The sequence below is a fragment of the Chroicocephalus ridibundus genome, chromosome 2 (assembly GCF_963924245.1).
Source record: "Chroicocephalus ridibundus chromosome 2, bChrRid1.1, whole genome shotgun sequence".
Classification (NCBI taxonomy): domain Eukaryota; kingdom Metazoa; phylum Chordata; class Aves; order Charadriiformes; family Laridae; genus Chroicocephalus; species Chroicocephalus ridibundus.
In genome coordinates, this window is record NC_086285.1 from 73,574,463 (window position 1) to 73,596,075 (window position 21,613).

A 21,613-nucleotide genomic window follows, 5' to 3' on the forward strand; every position below is an offset into this window, starting at 1 on the left:
TACTCTGGCCAGTCTACTCTTGGGATTTAGTCAAATGCGAAATGCTGAGTTTGCTCTACTTCAGTCACAATGAAGCTCGTTGTCTCGTCACTTCATCGTTGCCTGCTTTGTTACCTTGTTAAAATGTTATGGTTGTTATTTAGGGAAGAAACCAAGGTGAAAAAGTACAGATCTTAACTAGCAGCACACACAATCCCCTCTCTCCTCTGCTCACCACCTTTTGTGGTAAGACATAGGAGCCGGATGTGATGAAAATGCCCCGAAGACCTTTCCCTCTGACTATAAATGCAGTTTATCCAAATTAGCCGCTAACCTTTTTTCTTCTCTGACCCTTTTCCCCCCCCCGTCTGCCTCCCTCTCACCTCCATCTGATCAGTCCCACCTCTCTCAAGAGTTCATTATTTTGAACAGCCTGTGCTGATGCAAGCCAGTGGAGGTCAATTAAAGAAAAGATTGAACAGCAAGACATTTCCCAGTGAGGCACCAGCTCGCTCTCCAGGGAGCAGAGAGTTTAAGTTGTACCAGGGCAGGAATTTAATGGGAGCAAAGATTTCAGATTACTGCTCGGATTTTAAGAAATAGCCATACCTCATCACTTTGGTTGTCGTTATTACTGCTACAAGATTTTTTAGTTTTGGAGCTAGACCTCCGGGAAAAATTAGCTATTGACAGTGGGGGATAGGCAGCAGTAAACAGCTCTGGGAATGGGGTGCACGATGCTATTTGAGACGAGAGAAGGTAAGAAAAGGAGTTTTATTCCTCTTTGCAAGTGATTTGTAATGTGTTCTGTTAATCCAGGCCATGAGTCTCTCTCTGTAGTGGAAGTCCTCATGGGGAGTTCAGGCTTGTGTTAATTGCCTTGGTGCCTGGCCAAATTCACCACGGTTCACGGAGGATAAATTCTTAGTAGCAGTTCCTGGGGGCCCATATCTCCTTGTGGAGGGGACCTGCCTGCTACACTTTTCCCAGAGGGGCTCTGCATTTAAATATTCCTGGAATGGGCTTGTGGGCCAAGCCCAGTGCTCAGAGAAATCCCCTCCTGATCCACACGTCCCTCCACTCAAACGAAGCTGCTGGGTGGACCCCCAGGGGCAGGGGGAAGGAGCACGGGGTGTCTGGATGTGCAGAACCCATCTGTGGGCATCTCGGGTGACAGGCAAATGCAATTCACCTCTCCTTCATCAGGCAGGAGGGACATGAGCTACAGAGAAACTGTACCAAGCAGCATTCACCTCCTTTTTGTTCTTTGAATAGCACCTACTCTCTATCCTCAGTTAATCTGGAGTTAGATGAGTCTGAGGGGATGAAAAGAGCATAAAGGGGCAGCTCACTATAGGTCACCTGATTTTTTTTTTTTTTTTTTTTTTTGGAAATTGCCTGTCCAGATGATGAATTCAACTGGATATTTATTGCCGACTTTAATAAGGCATCTAGACCTAGGAAGGTAATCTTACTTATTACAGCATGTCATGCTACAACTTATCATCATAACACTGTAACAAAATGTCAGCGCTGAAGGAATTTTGAGAACAGCTTTTTAATGGATGAAGTGGGTTGTTCCCTTGGAATAATGACACCAAAAAAACCGGGGCCAGTAGCGGTTTCTATAGTGCAAGGTCAAAAGTCTTTCCAGCAGCTTCTGCAGAACTCCCCCTTCCCTTCTTATTACCAACTACAGACGGTTACAAGGAGGCAAGGCGGCATACTTGCCTTATGTTGAATTTACCCTGTAGGCACGTGTGCGCATTAAACCTCAGTGCAAACAGAAAGGTCTGCTGGGCAAAACGTTTGCCGTGCGCAATTAAACTTCTGCTTGATCTGAGGTTTAAAATCCTTTGGTAATAAGACTTCAGTACAAATCGACAGAAGGAGCCTGCCACTCTGCTGCAGACGCAACGACACATCTGGGACACGCTCATGAAAGACAGGGCTGGGGAATAACAACAATTTTTGCAGGATTCACTAGGCGGCTGTCATTTCCAGTTGTTACCTATCCACTCGCACACTTTATTCTCTTCTTTCCTCTAGTGACTTCCAAGCTTTTATAACAGTAGGTGAGAAAAAGTTTGCCGTTAGACCGGGCCTGTGGTTCTTTCATTAAAATTACAGTGTGTCACTAGAACAGTTTACAACAATTTAAAAGGATGACCAAAATCGAATGATGCTAAGGCACGTTGCCACCAAACACACAAACGTCGGGGAGAAAAATCTTTACAAGGGAAGAAGCCAAAAAAGGCTAACAGGAACGTGACGGGGAATGGGTGCATGAAATTAAAGAGTGGACTGCCAGGGGCTCGGACTGATGCTACTCTTGCTGTTGTTCCGACTTCAAAGTGCACTCAAGACAAAGAAAGAAATCTCACAGAAGACTGCTGAGGTTTCAGAGGGCAGACACTGCTGCGAGCTATAGCAGCCCGGGCGTTTTAGTTTAGCAAGTAGCTGCGGCCTCTGCCTGCAACAGACAATTCGTGTGCTTTGTAGCTTTCCTACAAAATAATGGAGGATGGAAACCATAGGGCGATAGTGCAGGCTGGGTTAGCAAGCCTGCATTTCTTAGGCAGCAGATTGGTTAGGGGTAGATTTGCTTTTTATCAGTTACAGCTGTTCATCAAATGGCACGAAGCTTTGGATTGGATTCCCGCCCGTGTTTACCTTTCAGTGTACAGGGAAATCGAGAGCCCGGTAAAGTGGTACTTCTAGTCCCATGAAACATCTGCAATGCAGTTAGGATCTTTTCTTTCAGGCAGCGCTACGAAGGGATGCGAGAACATCCCTGCCATTGTTGTCAGGAATTTAAGTGTTTTAAAAATAATATCACAGCTCTCTGGGCCGCATTCTTAGCTCCTGCAGACAACAGCAGTATCACCCTGTTGGTGACGGAGAACTCCACTGATTTACGTGAGCTGAGAACAAGGTGTGAGTTTTAACAATAAAAGAAAACAATCCTCCCCTCTGAATGTAACCTTTGCATGTATATTTACAGCCCTTTCCTTGTCCTTATTTATACCGTGAAAGCTTGTGATCACATAGGTCAAAAAGACAAAGCCACCTAAAACCGTAGAGGAAGGGGGTGGTGCTCCCTCAGAAGCATGTGAGTTTTTAGAGGGCTTTCTCCACCTCTGGAGAGAGGAAACAAGTCAGTGGGGAAATAAAGTTTATCTGCAGTAACGGGATGGATTGTTGGCTATGTATATTGGGGCATCTGTAGACATTTACACCAGCTGCAAAACTGAACGTGTGTATCTGAAATGACTGTTCTTCAGTTTTAAGACTAAATGACTTTCAAATGGGAGGAAAACCAAAACCCAAACTATGCCGTTTTGTTCGTCCTTCCCTGCCAATACAAGATTGTTTTCTGCACTGCACACCATTTTGTGAGTCCTTGTCTCTATTTAGTTTAAATGCCTCAAGTGACAATCTCCCTTTCCAGAAGTTGTTTATTTCCCAGTTTTATGCTTCTTTTTGGTGGAATTTTCAAATGCAATCATCATTGTTTTAACTTCGCTCTCTTTGTAATGGCTGCAGAAGCCATTACATTTACAGGGAACAGGGTTAGACAAACGCTAGGCTCTGTATCCTTCACTGCTCAAAGCTCCTTTGGTTATAAAGACCAGATGTTCTTTTGTCCAGTTTCAAAATGCTACCAGCAATAGCCCGCAAAGTAGTTCCCTTCCCTGTCTGTGGACTCACACCCTACACATTGGTGATTTCTTTCAGAGATTTCTTTTCGGACTAGTTTCACATTTTACTTTTGAAAATGGTGCTGAGGAAAAGGAGAAAGGCAAACAACTGTGCAGTAGGGAGAAAGTTACAGTAATGTCGTAACAGGATCAAAGTTGCTTCTCACCTTACGTGTTAATCTTCGCTTTATCTCTCGTTTTTCCTCCTGCTCCTCTTGCTCATTCCGGGCTGTAAAAGATTTACAAGGATCTCAGGCTGCAGACTCATCAGACATGCACAGTATGCAACAAAATAAGCCTCTCCATCAGTATATTAATGTTTCAGGACCTCTCTGATGCACAGCATGTCCCTCTGGGGCTGCTGAACTTTCTCGATCCGTAGCTACTGCACTTCTTCACACACTTCATAAAACATCTACAGCCTCCTTCCTTTCCCTGTGTTGGCACCTTTTCATGTGTGTCACTCTCTAGAAGGGCCAGGCAGCGAGCCAGCGCTTCAGAAACCGTTATCTCCCTGCCCACAGGCCTGGTGGCCTCAGGGGCTTCCGCTACGATATGGTCGGATTCTGAGAGGCTGCAAGGTCAATGGTTGGAAAAGAAACACAGGCATTTTATTTTCTTTTCCATCTACAGAATAATTTCTCTGCAGCTACTCTTTGGAGAATGGAAAAAAAATTCAGAATCAGGGGTGCCAGGCAAAATCTGCAACTTCCCATGACCTGAGCAGGGTAAGAAGAGAGTGTCCTTCCATCGTGAGCCTTCACAGCATCACACTGGAGCGTAAAGGCACATCCTAGGGCAATCCATTTTCAACATTAAGCCAAAAGATCACATCACAAGTACGTACCAGGGCAAGCCTCAACCATCATCCCTCAAGAGGACAGTAACATTTGAGCATACTAACTCTTCTTAAACTTAGGAGCAGGCTGTCATGCACGTCTTTCCAATGAACTTTACTGGAAGTCACTAAAAGCCCGGGTTTCTAGGTACCCAAGTCCTCAGTCAGTTAGGATCAGCTTCCACTGTTTCACTGTTGGCTGAATTGCTCCTTACCTTAATCGCACCCGTGCATAATTCTATGATTCTATAACAGATGAGAGCAAACACAGCTCATCAGCTTTTCCAGCAAGTACCCTGTGCCCCTGGTGCGATCTGATTTTCACTTAGATAGGACTACCTCAGGCAGCAATAACGCTCTGCAGCGGAGATTATGGACTTCAAAGGACAGTTTGGGATAGGTGGCTTGATTTAAACTGTCCAACTCTGGACTGAATTAAACCCTGGGGTGAGGGGGGGAATCCCATGTTGCTCTCTGCTGAACCTGTGGGAGAAGCAGGCACCCCTGGCAGAGGGGCAGTAACAAATTGCCTGCTGGAACTTCTTCAGCCAAGAGAGCACAGGTCAGCACTCCCACTAACCAACTGGGACCAGCCAAAAATAATATAAGGAGGTCCTAACCCAATGGGAAGTTTGCCCACAGTGGATGAGATGCAATGTTTCAAATCAACGCATTCAAAATTGGGGTTTTCCCCACACAGAAACAAGACCTGAGGTTCAGAGACCACAGAGGTCTCTGAGCAGGCGAGGAGGGCTGGGCTGGAAGCCAGGTTTCTCGCCGCTCAGGACAGTAGATCCGACAGGTCCATCACAACTGCACACTGACTTCAGTGGGGATGGGAAATCTCCACCAAAGTGGACAAAGAGACAGTCAATGTTATGATGTTTTACAATAAGCTTCTGATCTTTAAGTGCCATTTTACCAAAAATAACTGCTTACATTTTCAGGAGGAAGGAAAGTGATACTGGAGTAAAAAGAACAGAAAAGAGGAGGGAGCCACAAATGGCTTTTTAAATGATAACTGGGATAACTACACTGATAAATATATTTTTCCTCTTTCAACGGTTCCTGCCCCTCCTGGGCTGGATTCTCCTCTAGCAATTTCGTTCTTCCCTTTGTGTCTCAGACTTGGAGGAGGTGGTCCTGGAAACATCTACTCTCAGAAACAGAGCCACTAATAATTCCTTGAAAAATTAAGTGTACTTGGCATACGGTGACTTTTTTTTTCTCTCTCCTTACTTTTTATCCCAGCCACACACCTTCAGAGACAGCCAGGCAGGCTGAAGATCTCAGTCAGGTAAAAGCTGGGAATTGGGAATACATTCTCCTCTGAAACCAGAAAGTGACTTTGTTTTAGCTACTTCTTTAAAGTTAATTAAGTCACGCCTACCTTGTGAAGCTACAAAACTGTTGCTTTATTTTATCTTAGGCGTTCAGGAGATGCTCTGTTTCTCTAGGCCCGTGGGTGTGGGTGCAATTTTCTGGCCTGATTTCTGTGGGAGTGTGAAATGTGCCCCAGTACAGTCTGAGACCCTCAGAGCCTACCTAACCATCATTTTTGTAAGGAATTCATGCAACCTTGAATGTGCCAGGCTGAAAACTGAATTACTTGCATCCATCTGAGAAGTGGCACAGGGGTGGTGCATGAGGGGGGGGCCGAGGCATCCTTCCTCATAAACTTGGCCAGCAAGTATTAACTGCAAAAAAACGTTCTTTAGTCTTCACACTAACCCTGCACCTCTGGACTCCTCTCACTATGTGCCATTGACTTAAGAGTCAGTGAATTGGGTATACTTCAGTGAAGGACCCGTCAAGCACCAGTGTCCCTGTTCACAGTTTCTTTGCTGTGGCTGCTGTAATTTCACTGTTGCTACCAGCAAGGAGTGGAACTTGTGCAACAGATGCTGTGCCCTTGCAATTCAATAAAGCTGACCATCTCATAATTATTGCAGTAGCACAGAGCTAGGAAGTGATCACTTCTTGTATAAAGACTGGATGTCCAACTGCATTTTGCCTCAGTTCTTCCCATCAGAATGGGCAATAATGTGGTTACACATGGAAGAGGAACATCATGGTACCAGACATGACATTTGCATCAAGGAGATTTTAGCTTTAACTGTAGAGTAAACTCTACTCAGGAGCTATCTGGGTTTTCTTTTATTTTGTGTGTGTGTATGCGCTATGAACTGGGCTTTTGCAAATAGCTTGACCTGCTGATGCAGAGAATTTACACTCTTTTCATTATTGTCTCTCTATGTCTCTCTTTCTCTAGGCTCCACTATATTAATTATAATTCTTTTCCTCAGGAGCCTAGGCAAAGGACACAAAGTGATGCTGTACAAACCAGATGCTATTCATATTTACTTGCCTAAGATTGGAGCATTTTTATGCTTTTTTTTTTTTTTTTTTAATTACGTTACTATTTTAATTGTTTGTTCCTTTCCTGCTGTGCTTCACCAAAAGTTGGGATGCCTTGGAAATAACGCATTACTTTTTCCTCTAATTATGAAGTTGTTTGTCTACCAAGACACACATGTTTTTGGGCAGATCTGTGCTTAGGAACCAAGCTACAAAAATTCCATTTCGGAAATAACAATATAGTTCTGGGTTCAGGGAAATATTTTCAAGCAGATCCATGTCATTTAGGAGCCTTTATTTAATTCAAAAAGAAACCAGTGTGACTCAGGGGATAACTCCTCTGAACTGTAAGACGTCTTCAGGTCGCTGTGTGACTGCTGCGCTTGGCAAGCTGACATTTAGGAATCTCTGCAAGTCACCCAGCGTTGGAAATACAGCCTCTGCTGATGCCGGTTCAAACACTGCTGCCACAGCAGCTGCCCAAGACCCCCACTTCCCCCCACCCACCCTCACCAGGGCCAGGGCGGTGTTTACTGGTCACGCACCAGTGACAGATGGTGCATGACACATGTTGGGTCATGCTGGTGGCAAGTCCCGGGATGACAACATGAGCTGCCCAGAGAATTGGCCTCTGTCCCTCCCCGCCTGAGCCTGGCATCAGTCACGTTGCAGGTTCCCCCTCCTCCAGCTGTTCTGCTACCTCCCCTGTGAGACCATCACATCTGGATGTGCCACCTTTTTCCCCAGTTTCTGCCCCTGACTTTCTCCAGCTGCCAGGTCCGGGAGTGAGGAGCAGGCGGTGGGGGCACAGCTGTCAGAAGGGGGCTGACCCCAAACAAATGGCTTTGCTGGCAACCTCGGGCTCGCCCACGCCGCTCTGCTGTCCGGTCTTTTCTCCTCTTTGCATCGACAGTGGTGTCTCTCTCTTTGTCTGCCGCACGTAATAACATGAACAGATGAAAAAGCCCCGCTGAGTGTTAATACTATCATTAACTTGCTTGGAATTTGATTTTGAAGTATTTAATCAATCAATTCTGCTAATTTGCAGAGGATTAATCTTCTGCTACCACATTTTTATGGTTCTGTACAGGGCAGTTATTTGAACAACAAGAGAAAGTAAATTATGGACCTACCAAAGGAGACACTATGGTATTTTAAGGTACCATTTAAGAACATGTTTTTCTGTAGTAATTTTTTTTTATAATTTCCCTGGAATGATGGATTTACTAACTTAAAAAGGGAAGAACTTCTTTCTTTTGTTTTCTCTTTCCAGAGTAACAACAATTAGATAAACAGTTTTGTGGTTTTTTTTTTTTTTTTTTTTAAATATTCAAACCACTTCAACATGAGTAAAGAAACTAATTTTTTTCCTAGTCATTCATGAGACTCAGTCCTGCTTCCCTTGAAGCTGGTGGCAACTTAACCCAGATCAGGGTCTCTAAATGGTGTTTTGTTCCTTTAAAATACCATTTCACATTTTGAGGACCTACCAGGAAGTTTTTGTCTGATTTAAAGGAGGAGTTTCAGGGGAACATTTCAGGGAAATAATCCTGAGTCACATTGGTTTCTTTTTTTAATTGAATAAAGGCTCCACCTAGTCTAGGTTACTGTGAAGATTTTTAGGAAAACTAATCAAGCCATGCTCTAATGTCTTTACTAATTTAAAGTGGGATGCTCATCCTGTGTAAGAGCCGCATAAAGGCATTTCAGAATGATGGACCCTCTGTTTGGAACTAGACTTGCAAAAGAGATTCAACATCTGAGGTTTTTTTCCCCATAGGCTGCTCATTCTTGTGAATTTACTGACTCTCATTTTAAAGAATTGTTTCTGCAGCTCTAGATGTTGCTACAGACTTGCACACTTATTTGCATTTATTATTATTAATGATGCAAGTGCAGAACAGTTTATGTTTTATTAAAAGAACCACCCCATATATATCTAAATATATATATATATATATATATATATATATATATATCTCTAAACTAACCCAAACTAGCTGGCTTGAGGTTAAATGTCAGCATTATCAGGACTTACGTTTCAGAATGTTCCTCTGCTCCAATTCTTCAGCAGTCGGCCTCTGGCTCAGTCGTCTGCGAAAAAAGTCCAAGATCAGTTTTTGGACCATATCACATTCTCCTCAGTTCTCTGTCTTGAAGAGTTATTTTGGGGTGCAAAAGGCAGAGCAGAAAGCACTGACACTGCTCCATTATGTACTTGGTACACCCGGACCATGCGTGACACAGACCATGCTTCGCTTTCGCAGTTTCCTCTGTTTTCAGCTCACGAAAGGCAAAATACGTTATGTCATCTTAGGCATGACTCTCCCACCCCTACCCCAGGCAGAGCTGCTGAAAGCTAAGCTACACAGATGTCTCCACTTAATTTCCTTCCTCCCATGCCTGCTTCCTGACTCGTGCAAGTATTTCCTAGCTAAGACCCGGCTAACCCTCTCCCTGCCCTCTTGCCAGCCTCCTGACTGTGCCCCGTTTGTTCAAACAGCGTTTGAGCACACAGACAGTCCACAGCAAAAACAAGGGATGGCTTGGCAGCGCCGAGGGCAGAACAATAGCAGCCCTCCTCCTCCTCCGCACCCTCGCTTCCCTCCTCCTCTCGTGGCTTTTATTCAATCTTAGATGGAAGGATCGTGTGACTTGCTAGTCAACCTGTACGTAATAGGGTCACAACAAACGCCATCTAATTAAAAATGGGGACTCTGAGCGTGGAATGGTCTGAATACTCAGAATACAAAGCCAGGGAGAGAAGCACAAAGTGGTCTTTGGAAAACAAAGTAAACCAGGGAGATGACATCAGAAGTCAACACTGTTGGGCCTCCTCACACTCTCCTCCGAGTCAATGGGAGTTTTGTCAATGATGCCAGTGACAGGACAGAGCCTTTTCCCTCCCTCAGACATGGTCATTCAGAGACATTCCCAACTTGGGGGCCCCAGTCTCTGCCAGTTAGCTCATCAGTTCCCATGCGAGGTACCGGGTACTGATAAGAAACATGAGATGAATGCCATCTGCATGGCTTCATCTTCTGCGATGAATGCTTCCCCTGACCCAGGGCACAGAAGCTCACTGAAACGGGGCTGACTCTGCAGGGCTGGATGAGGTATGTCTGACAACCGCTCGCCACAACACGGGGGCTGAGCCACTGCTTGGAGATGCACACACATCCCCAGCCTTCTCCAGAGCCAGGAGGTCACCTGTGCGCCCACTCAGTACCCCTGCCCCTCACATCGTGCATGGTGCAGGGGGCTGAAGTGCATGGGATGGGTAGGAGCCCATCCTCCACACTAGCTGTAATGACGGCAGAAGCGCTACAGGCATCTGATTTCATATACCCTGGAGATTTCCACCAGCAGAGGCGATACCAGCCGCACGTCCTTTGGGGCCACTTTACACCACAAAAACAAACCAGCAGAACACGGCCCTGTTCCAGTGGCGAATTTGGAGTCATTAGCTTTGTCTCTTTCCCACGGCAGATTGAGCATTTACCTCATTGGAAGAAGTGTTGAAAGGGACAGAAACTCATCCTTAATTCAGAAGTGAAGAATGTCTGCAAAGCACTTGGAAGACAGAAAGTGCTGTTCAAGCAGTTGCTATTACCATCTTTAAGATACAGTAGCTGTTGCTAATGGGAGATTCACCTTAGGACTATGAAGCAATTAAAACTACTTCGTTTCTAGCAGCGCGTGAGAATCAAAGAGAAAGAGTTGCCACTCAGCCCCACCACGTGTGCCTGCAGGGACTGAGCTATACAATGTTTTTAATCCACTGCACTGTGATGCTTTTCAAGGGGATGCACCAGAGGGATGTTAAGGACAGACTCCAGCCATCCGGCGTGTGGCTGCCTCTACAGAAGCAAACATCACACAACAAGTAGAAGGAGAAATTAGTCTGAAGAGAATGCTCCTGAAAAGGTCCTCCCCTTTCCAAGAAAACAAGGATTGAAGGACTCAGCTAACAGTGCTGTCAAGAACAGTTCACACTGGAGCATTTCTAACAAAAGGCAGAAGTTTTATCTATCTACATAGGCGATTTGCAAAAAGGACCAAGACTTCCATGTGTTTCCTGGGGTACCTGCCACGAAGTAGATGCATTTAAACAAAACTTTCACTTCACTGTGTCATTGCTTCCACGCAAGAGGACAAAGATTTCCTCTAAGTATGCCCTTTGTATAATATGCACCCTCTGCTCCTGTGCTGCTCAGAGACCTGTAGACTGTGGGATTCTTCCCCACGCTGCCTGGTATGTGTCCTAGAGAAAGCCAGACAAGAATACCTGTGTTCCCCATCGAGAGTCAATTGTTTTATAGATCCCATTATCCACCCTTTTCAGGCTGCAGGGTGCTCCTGCCTAAATGATGACTGTCATTTTCAAGCGATGCACTTACAGGTCAGATAAACCCATGACACTTTTGATAGATTCAGTCTGGAGATCTGAAGCTATCTGCATTCATGGGTCGTTGATCGCTTCTGGCCTCTTCCAAACTCAAGAATTTTTAATAGCAAGACATAGGCAGTAGGAAAAGATAAGGTATCCTTGTAGGGGAACAAAATCATGACTAGTCCTTACAGTGCAAGCAGTGAAGCACAGCTGGAGGATGAAGGCGGCAATGAATAGAAGCTGTGGAGGTTCCTGGCCTCCAGCATGGGTGTCTGCTTTCACCTCCATGAACTGCTGTTACATCCCCATTTCCATCATCCTTTTGGACTGACTGAGCCTGCTCCTGCTCCCTCCTTGTGTGTCCCTCCTTGATGAGCTCCTCAAACAAGCCCAGCTCCTTCCCCAGCCCTTCCCTTCCAAGCTCTCACAATTATCTCTTTTCTTGGTCTCTTGCTCTTTTCATTTCATTTCTTCTCTTGCTGCTACAGTGACTTCTGCCCCCAAACTATCTCTGGGCTTTACAAACTCCACTAGCGCCTCAGAACAGTGTCATTTTAGTTCTTTTTTCCTGCCTCTTAACTTCTAGGTTTGCCAGATGTTGAACAGCTGCTAACATTACCATCTTTGAAAATCTTGATGCTAGTTACAGATCCTGTAAATCAAGAAATGTAAGCAGCTATTGCTTTGTTACCATGGCTGCAAAGATACAGTTTTTTTCACAACAAATTTCAGTGTACCATCTCCAGTGTGCCGCTCTGATCTTGGCAAAACACGAGGCGTGATACCTCCCCTCTCCTACCTTCCCTCCTGTGCTGCCCAGAATAAAAAAATATTAATGAAGCCCACCTAGCTTGCAGAGGTTGATTTCAGTGGTTTGATTGCTGGATTGCTGCTGTGCCTTATTTCATTTAACATCACAGGGGCTGCATGAGGCCGTCAAGAGGCCAGAGGTCGGGAAACAAGTGTCTCATTAGCAGCACGATCGGAATAAACAGGAGAAAACGGAGGTGAGGAAGGAGCCTGGTGCAACAGCAAAGAACAGATCTGCTTGTGAAAACTGTAAGAATCGAGTGGGATGTGCGGTGCTGCTGCTGATCAGAAAGGTTAACTAAGGCTGTTTCATGGAGCTGTACGAGCATCGGTGTCTAACCTGGAAAAAGGCAAAAGAGGTCTTAAAAAGTAACAACCTGTAACAGCACTTTCTGTGTCTACAATCTCTTGTGTGAACATGCTTGACTTTCCCTGTGCCATTCATGCAGTTTTGCAACAAGCTTCAGGCATTCAAGGGGACAGGAGAGTTTGGTTTTTTTGTAATTTGTGCTTTGCAATGTATTGCCTGGTTTATTCATATGGTTTTGCAATTTTGTTAATAGCGGTTTTGCAAATACACTAGCAAAGGTTTTACTAGAAAGAAAACCTTCCTAAGATTTATGGTGAACCAATTTTCTGAATTAATTCCCTGCATGATCAAAATGCACCACACTCCTTGTCCTAGAACTATACAAGAGCTGAGCACCTCTTCATAAGGACATCGTGTGGTGGGTTTCTTTGTGGGTTGTTTTTGTTTGTTTGTTTTGGTTTTTTGTTTGTTTGATTTGGGTTTTTTTGAATCAGCTCTGGGCTGGGCATGTCATGGTGGATGAGTAGGAGTTTGGGGGCAGGAGGGACAATCATGAAAAGTCAGTTGCTGTAGACCTAAAATATTGGCTGGTGGGAATGTAATCTCTTCAGGGAGCACGAGGAAAGAAAGACAGCATTTTCACTGATGGATGCTACTGTTTGGAGCCTGCCCAGCAAACTGAGAACTCAGAATGGGAAGTTTCTGCTCCATGTGGCAGTCTCTTGCAGGAGCAATAAAAGAAAAAACTGGCTGTACATCTCCCCAGGCAATACAAAACACTTCAATGAAGAGCCCACACAGTGATGCTCACCCTTCTCTGCAGTGTGGCCATACCCTAGCTGTGGGGCTGAGGGTCAGATTGTTGCAGCCCTTTTGTCTGGTAGTACCTTTGAAGCAAAGCACTCCTGGCTGTCTCGGCTGTCCTCTACTAGGAGCCATGGGCTTTCTCTCCTTCGTCTCTTGTTTTGTTGTAGATGAACTCTGAGGAAGAGCTGGTTAATGCCATTCAGCTCGTTGTTTTGTGAACAAGGCAGTGCTGGATACGTGTTTTCCGGGTATCAGGAATTAATCTTTGCCTCTGACTGGAGCATCAGAAAATCTAAGAGTGTAGTATGGGGTCATCTGTAAGTACAACGGCTGGATATAGTACAGGGCTTGCTGGAAAATGATGCCTCAAATACTTGCCAGGCTTGTTAACTCTGAGCATTTGCAGATACAAGAGGCAGAACCCATCGGCTCTCCAGTGCTTGAATGGTGGCATCTGGTGTGCGTGACCCAAGAGCAGGACTGATGGGCAAGCAAGTCACAGGTGGTCACAACAGGGCATGCAGCAGTATGGTGAGGTGTCCAGAACACCACAAAACCGATCCCAGCCACGCTCACGCAGCTCTTCCTGATGACATAGGTCACCCTGATATAAAACAGCTTCTGAGCACAGTGGGGTGTAGCCTCTGGAGCAACTCCTGAATTCATTCTGTAGATGCAAATCTTTTTACTCAGTTGCAACTGGGTTCATACCACCCTCGAGACTGCTCTAAGAGAGGAGTAAATCTGAGTTGGGCACATGAGAAGCCAGTTGCTACAAAGCACTACTTGTCGCATTGCTCTTTAGTTGGCATAAATGAGCACGACCGAAGCCAGTAGAACTGCGCTGATTTACATCAGCTATATAATTCAACATGAGGAAAATTCAATGGGAGTGAAGAGTCCTACTGTTGCTTAATTTAGCTTGCCTTTCCCAATAATAACGCTGATAGCAAAGCAATATTGATGAAGTATAGGCTACCAGGGGCTCTTTGCGCTCCCATGCCCAGTACAGAAAATTGGAAGAGAAAAACGGAGAAGAAAATCTTGTATTTGCTTCTCCCAGTTAACTGTTAGCAGAGGGCAGGAATGAACTACCTCCTTTCCTTACGTCACTGCACAATGAGCAAGAAATATTTTTAAGCCTGGAGGTTCACTTTCTCTGAAGTATCAGCCCAGATATTGCCAGCCAGACTTTAGAGTCTACAGAGAACTATCTTTCTCCTAACAGGATTTATAAAACGGGATTAAATACAGTCTTATCAATGAGTGAATAAACTGAAGGCATATTAAAAATAAAATCCCTACCTAAAGAAGCAAACGTAAGAGTTTTACACCATTAAAATTCCCCTACTAGACTCCATTAAGACGTTGGCTAATTTGTAGGATACATGATCTCTTCCTTTAAGCTCTCTTTCCTGTGTGACAAGTCTCCTGGTATCAGTCATGATAATATGCCTTATAACTCCTTTTCCTGAGAAATTAAGGCAATAAAACCATAAGGAGTGTTTGCCACGATTCAGTTACCGTGTAATGACTGCTCTCGCCTTCCCTGTTGATTTTAAACGTTCAGCGCCTGGGAGACGGTGGTGCTTCTGCAGCTATAAAGAAGCCTGTGGCAATGACTAGAGCAGACCAAAGCAGGCACAGACCCCTGCTCACCCCTGGGAAAACGGGTGAAGCACCACCGAGACAGAGTTTAGATGAGAACTGTTTCGGTAGGAAGTGCGCGCTTTTGGTGAAAATTTAAAGACTGGTAAGTATCAGTTGAAGAGCTAAGTACTGGTGCCTCAGCATCCCAGTTTGGTCCCCGGCCTGGACCGCCTAGTCCAGGATGGCTACGACAGTCCCGTGTCCTGGAGAAGAGAGGCAAAGCTTTTGCTCAGCAGTTCTTCCTAATGCACCACAAGGAATACAGAGCAGTCTGGCACATGAACCAACCAAACAACAGTTCCCGTAACACATCTGCAGTCATGTATCCAGCTGGGCTCTGCAGGAAAATCAGATTTTCAACTAAAATTATTCAGATTTTAATTTAGGCTTTATGCAGTCTTTTACTACCCCCCCAAAATTATGCTTATCCCGGACTTGGTTTTGTGTTGAGAAACAGCTTCCGTATAAACTTTAAAGCTCCGCCTAGCCTAGATTGCGGTGAAGATTTTTAGAAAAACTAATCAGCAAATTTTCTGCTTGCTCAAGCATCTGTGGATAGTGAAAAATATAACCAAGCTGGCCCTTTGTTTAAAACTCTAAACCTGACCAATTTGTTTTCTCATTCTTTCGCCCATGTGAACCCATTCTTGACTCACAGCTCAAAGAATGCAGTCTTTTCTATTTCAGCTGACCGAGGGATTGATTTATTATGATTTTGATTTACTCTTGGGAAAGTTACAAGCTCCCCAAGAAAGAACAGGCTGCCCAGATTAGGTCTCCTGGGGAAAGAGAATCATATTCAAAATGTAGATTTCGACAATTCATTATGTCTGCATAAAGTTAAAATCTTGCCTATCATATACAGAATGCATTTTTTTTTAAATACTCAAATAAAGTAGAATCATCTTGGGCCATGAACTCTGTATTTTATTGCAAGAAATAATGGAATGACTAGGTAGTCCTATGACTCTGACTAGAAACAGTGTGAATAATGACATACCCAAGTCATCAATCTGTCATTAGACCACAGTATCACAGCGCAGACACCTGCATTTTCCCAAGGAATTACTTAATTTCTTATTTTTTATTAAAGATAAAGCCAAGTAGTGCTAGAGAGGCAAATGCAGATTTTGGCTTCCTTTCCAATAATACTTACTGCATAATGCCTACTGAAAGGTGGAATGTTGCAAGACCACGAAAGCTCATGTCTCGCACCTCAGGGTCTAAAATGGAGCCTCCTTTGTTTCATTACTGTACTGTTTCATTAACATCAAACCTTTTAGCCAAATGCTGGCTGTTCACATAAAATACGATCATGCAAATTTAAATGATTTTAAAAAAAGAGCACGGCGGAATTAAGAGAGTTACACCACATGAGCTTTGCAGCATTAATTCTCAAATCTCTTCCCTAATCCCAAGAACAAAACATCCAACAACTGCAGTAGGAAACAAAGAACAATCTCTTTTAGAGGAGGGAATTTACTACGTATCTAATTCAAGAATATATTTTTGGAACAATAAAAATGGGATAATTTTGAGTACTAGAAATCCAGAGGCAAAAATGTACCCAATGCTGGTTGAAAATCTAAAGCATGCCAGAAAAAAACAGATGGATGTTAGGATCCATTGTAATAAAGAAAAAAAAAATGTTCTAAAATGTTAGCAATTGTCCTTCTGTTGTCTGTACAGCATTGTGAGAAGACACTTACTTCTCCAAAGCTAATAATATTGAACCAAAAGCTGATTTTACAAAGCTAAAAAGATCATAATTCGCAGTTCAAGGTCAATCCATGAATGACTTGAATAAAATGGCACCACGAAAATCAATATCTGAGCTGAACAAATGTGCTTGCTGTCTATAGGCATTATTGTGTCTAGTTTGTTTTAAAATCTCTTCTCTCTATAGTAATGTGGTTGTGTGAACAAACATACTTACAGCAATGAGTCTTTAAAGATGCGTTTTTGACGGAAAGATCTAGATGCTAAACTTTAGAAACATTATTTGCCTTACTCCTCATAGTGAGTTACTTTTTTCTGGTTAAATACAATATTCTTTTCCTCCAAACACTAGTCTTTGGAGGCCTCTCCTGTCATCTTCTGCACTTACTCAGTTTTGAGGTGTGACCTTGTATTTGGAAGATCTGTAGGAGACCAAATTACCATGAATATATTTGCAAAGGTGTCCCCAATCTTCTGCTGCTGAAGGGCTTCCTGGACAATCCTACGGACCGTTCTGCCAAACAACAGACGTGAGGCAGGGACCCAGACTCCTTCAGCTCTCTGTCACCCAACCAAGCCAGTTGTGACTGGACTTGTGACACCACACCCTGGTGTTTTTAGCCACGTGGATTAAACAAATTTAGGGTATCCCTCTAGACTCCAGCACATGGCTGCTTCTTACCATACAAGGTATGCTTTTAAAAGGAGAGCCATCTCCAAGCAAGAGCCAGAATAGCAAAGTCCCCTTCCCTCTTGGCATATCTCCCCGCCCTGGCTCCTGGCACTCAGGGAAGGTCGCATGGTTGAGCATGGTTTGATATAGGAATAATGCAGTTATTCCTGGGCATGTGTGGTGGCCTCAGGATGGAGCAATTTTTCGGGCAGGGAAGAAGGTCTGTGGGGCCAGGGAAGAAACCATGGAAAGAGGCTGGGGGATGACAACAGGAGCACAACCCCACTCCCCAAACTTCCTACAACCCTCTAAAACATCACCGGGCTTTCCCAGCACCCCTCTCCTCTTAAGGATCCTTATCTGCTGCCACACACTTAAATTTTGCCTATGCTGAGAAGCAGCTGCTGGCTCCGAGGGAGGATTAAGGGCTGAAGCACATAATGGAGGAACCATCTTCCCTATATTTAGCTAGTGTGAAGATCAGACCTCCTGATGGGCCTGTCTGGACCACAGTGACTACACGGTGATTATATATGGACCACAGTGACTGTACGTATATAGCCTGTGCATTAGCAGGTATTTTACAGTTCTAGCACTGTCAGTATGCAATCTAATTAAAAAAGTAACAGCACCCTATCTTCCTATTCACATGTGCACTAACACAACTGTACTCCTAAAATGTCAAGCCAGAGGCATTTAAAACATGTAAACAAACAAACCAGTTTTGGTTGGCAGTCCAAATAATCAGTGACCATCATGGCAAATCTCAATCCAAAATGCAAAAAGCCGTTGGGTTTTATGGGTGGGGAGCTTCACCAGCTTGCTGACGGCAAGCTCGACACTTATACAGCCAACTTGAAAAAGTCTCCTCTGTTACTGCAGCAGCTACAGACTACTCAAAGAATGAAGAAAGAGGAATTATGTAAATCCCCTGACAGCGTTAGTTTGTTATAGACCATTTTACCAGTGCCAGCATGAAGAAAGGCAAACAAAAAATACTGCAGAAATCAAATTCATCTCCAAAGAGGCACTTTATATTGGTAATGTCAAAAAAGCACAACTTATCCACTTTCTGAGAAATGAATCAAAAGCTAAAATACTCAGTGACTCGGCACAGCCACAATACAGGAATTCCAAATAAATGCTTTTATAACAGAAGCTGGCAGTGTTAGCAATTCAAAACCACGATAATTTAGGTTCTAGGAGAAAAGATGCATAGGAAATAGCATGGTGACCGCACTTTGTCTTGTTACTGAAGTGAAAAATTCCTGGAAGTGAACAAAATTGAGAGCTTTAAGAGTGATTAACTATTTTGTGCCAGAGGGATTTCAGACCCCCAGACTGCATGAAAGGCAGGTGATAAATAGCAGTAACTTACTGCAAAGGGATGTCACCTAAAATGTTCACTTGAAGATTAAGAATTAGGGCTGGGTGAAACAGTAAAATTGCTGAAAAATTGAGTTCCAGCAGGTCAGAAACTATCTGTGAGGTGAGGTCAAACGTAGTGAGGAGTTTCAGTTGAGAAGACAATTCACTAGACATACTTGTCTTAAAAAAAATAATTTAAAAAAGCATTAAAAAATGCATTGGACAAGATATTTGATTCTGACCTAAAACGCTAGTTTTCAGTTTGTAATAAAAAATTAATGCCTCAATTTGCTATTTTTGTACCATTTTCCCTACCCCACTTGTTAATTATTTTATTCCACTTGAGTACCAAATGCAAAAAATCCCTTGTTCAACCAACTCCAGCAGACACAACTCTTCTTGCAGCAACTGCCATGGTAATTACAAGCACAAATCTACTGAAGCAGGTTACCAGGAGAGCCCTCCCCAGTAGCTGCGTTGCCGGCTGCAGTGCAGATGTCTGGGTCATTCCTAGCCCTTTAATGGCCACATCTGGATCTGTGATACCTGCTGATCAGACTGGGTCTTTGCATATGTTTTACGATGTTGATTCTTTTGTATCTGCATCACTGCAAATTCATTTCTGACTTTTCCGGAGAATTCCGTGTTTCACCACCCTACCCTGAGATTTGCCCGTTGTATAAATTCCCACCTGGTTCAAGAACACAACCTGTCCCCTTCCAGCTGGTGTGTATTTAACACCTTCACTGACAGAGCCTACCTCTGCCTCTATGCATTAGCAAAGTCCACAAATATGTTTGTTTTTTTTTAAAATCATAGCTTCTCATGGAACATCAGCAAAAACATGCTGCACCAGAGACAGAAAATACCAAGAATGTCCAGTTAAAAAAAAAAAAAAAGAAGAAATTATTCACCTGGTTGAAATTAAAAAACCCCACACCTTAGGAAAGTGCACAGTTGTTATTTTGAGAAGAGAGTAGGCATGATTTACTCACAGTTATATCACCACCTTTAGGTTTAAATCCAGTGGCCTAAAAGCATGACAAGATATTTTTTTACTTGGGAGAATTCTTGTCCCATCTGCATTTTCTTCTCTTGAAGTTACTGAGATGCATATAATTACCCGGAGGCTAAATTTGGACCATAAAGTGATAATCTTTTTCTGTTGTTGCTGCTTTGTAAGTACCTCCACAGCAAAACAAATGGAATGTTACAACGAGGCTTATTACTTCACATAAGGAATTAGCAGCAGGAATCAATAATCTCCAAAGCAACAAAGATCCTATTTCCAGGCAAATACTCTTAACTTCAAAATAAACAAAAAAAAACACCATGAAACAAAACACTTCCAGAGGGACATTCAAACCCTGTGTGCTACGCTGAACAGGCTGCAGCCTTTCTCTTTGTCTTCTGCGTAGTGTAACATCAGCTTCTTACATTTTCTGCCCAAAGTTTCGAGGGCTCAGTTCAACCCCTAGTGAAATGTCTCCACTCCTCGTTTTCCAACTAATACCAGGTGCTTGTACTCTTGCCTGCACATCCCCCAGCTCCCCCTGACACTTTATCGGTGTAAAAACCTGCTTCATTACCACAATCTAGCTGCTGAGGGGAGACCGCTATTCTTTTCATTATATTCTTTTCTTAATTAGAGCTGATATTGAACTACGGAGAGGGAGGGAATGCCCAACGACATCTTCCATCTCCCTTATATAAAATGGGAGAGACACCCGTTCCTGACCCAGCTGACCTGAAGAGTCATTTCTCCTTTACATTTCAGACACTTCACTTCTTAAGCCCCATTGGGACAGTGTTGTAGATGCCTCCCCTGTGACATTTCCAACAAGCGTGCTATTAAAACCCACATTTTTGCAATTGTTTGTCCTCTGAAGAAAGACTGCCTTAAACTGGTCATTGTTTTTTGAGCTCCTTACTGGTCTGAATAGTTCATGTAGCCGGCATTCAGGCAGAGAGGCTGAAGAGAGTTAATATTTAAAACATTTTGCATGCAAAATGAGCAAACTATGTCTGTTCATGGCTGCTGACATGTCATGGGAGATGCCTGGATTTCCCTGCAGGGCACACTCAGATGCCAGGACTGAAATACCTCTGTCCTGGGCTTTCAGTGCCCTGGTTTTGTGGCATCCACTTGTTTTCTGCATATCCAGTGGCAGTGAAGGCAAGGAGAGAGGGCTTGGAGAGAGGTAGCAAAGGGAATCAGCACAGTCACCCTGACAAAAACCCCTTCTGAACGTGTATCGGTGATGCACAAAGTGTTCGTAAAACTGGAAACTGCACCTACTGCTACGAGAAGCTGCAGATTGGTACTAAAACATGCTGGCTAGGATGGCCTGGGCAAACACATAGAGTGCCTGCTTCCTTGTTCTGCTCAATTTCATTACTAGTTTGAAACGTGCCATTTCTCACGCATCAGCATTCAGCTAAAGTAGAAGAACACACTCTCTCAGCTCCTCCTTCCAGCCCCTACTGGCCACAGCCATGTGGACGTGTGTTTTGCTTTCCAAGCATACTGAATCTACATCTGTCCCTTATAGTTTATTGGGTGTTAAGCCCACTCTCGTGACTGGAGATTACCTAGTGCTAATAACAACTTTGCTCCTGCCTGACAGCAGTGGTGCTCTGCTGAGCCCAGCTAATGGACACCAGCTGCTAAGGAGGAGGGAGGGGGAAAAAAAGTCTCACAACTACTACGCTCTGTCAGCTTTTCAAACTCCTGTGAGCAGTGTTTTTGGCAAAATGTGCATCAAACACACGCTTCCATCCTATCAGAGCCATTAGAACATTGCTGTACTCCTGCACTATTGGAGATCGTTGCTGTTGTCGAGATACCAGGCAGCACCACTGCAGGCTGTCTGGGACGTTTCTGAGAGGAGCAAGCTCCCAATTCCCCAGATTGAGAAAGAACAATAAATCGCTGTTTGCTGTCTCTGGATCCACGCAGAGACAGGCAATTTTGAAGGCAGATCTTAAGGTTCTGCTTTGGATAGCT

The 21,613-nt window shown here is 43.9% G+C and overlaps 1 protein-coding gene across 7 annotated transcripts in view; it reads right to left on the reverse strand.

Annotated features, from left to right (window-relative positions):
• PHACTR1 (phosphatase and actin regulator 1) overlaps nt 1-21,613 on the reverse strand; it is a 323,130-nt gene that overhangs the window by 14,466 nt on the left and 287,051 nt on the right. For all 7 annotated transcript variants that reach the window (XM_063325904.1, XM_063325902.1, XM_063325903.1 and 4 more), the window contains 2 exons: nt 8,915-8,970; nt 3,848-3,909 (listed from right to left, as the gene is read on the reverse strand). In XM_063325904.1, the coding sequence (XP_063181974.1) occupies nt 3,848-3,909; nt 8,915-8,970 (118 nt within the window). The remainder of the gene's footprint in view (nt 1-3,847; nt 3,910-8,914; nt 8,971-21,613) is intronic.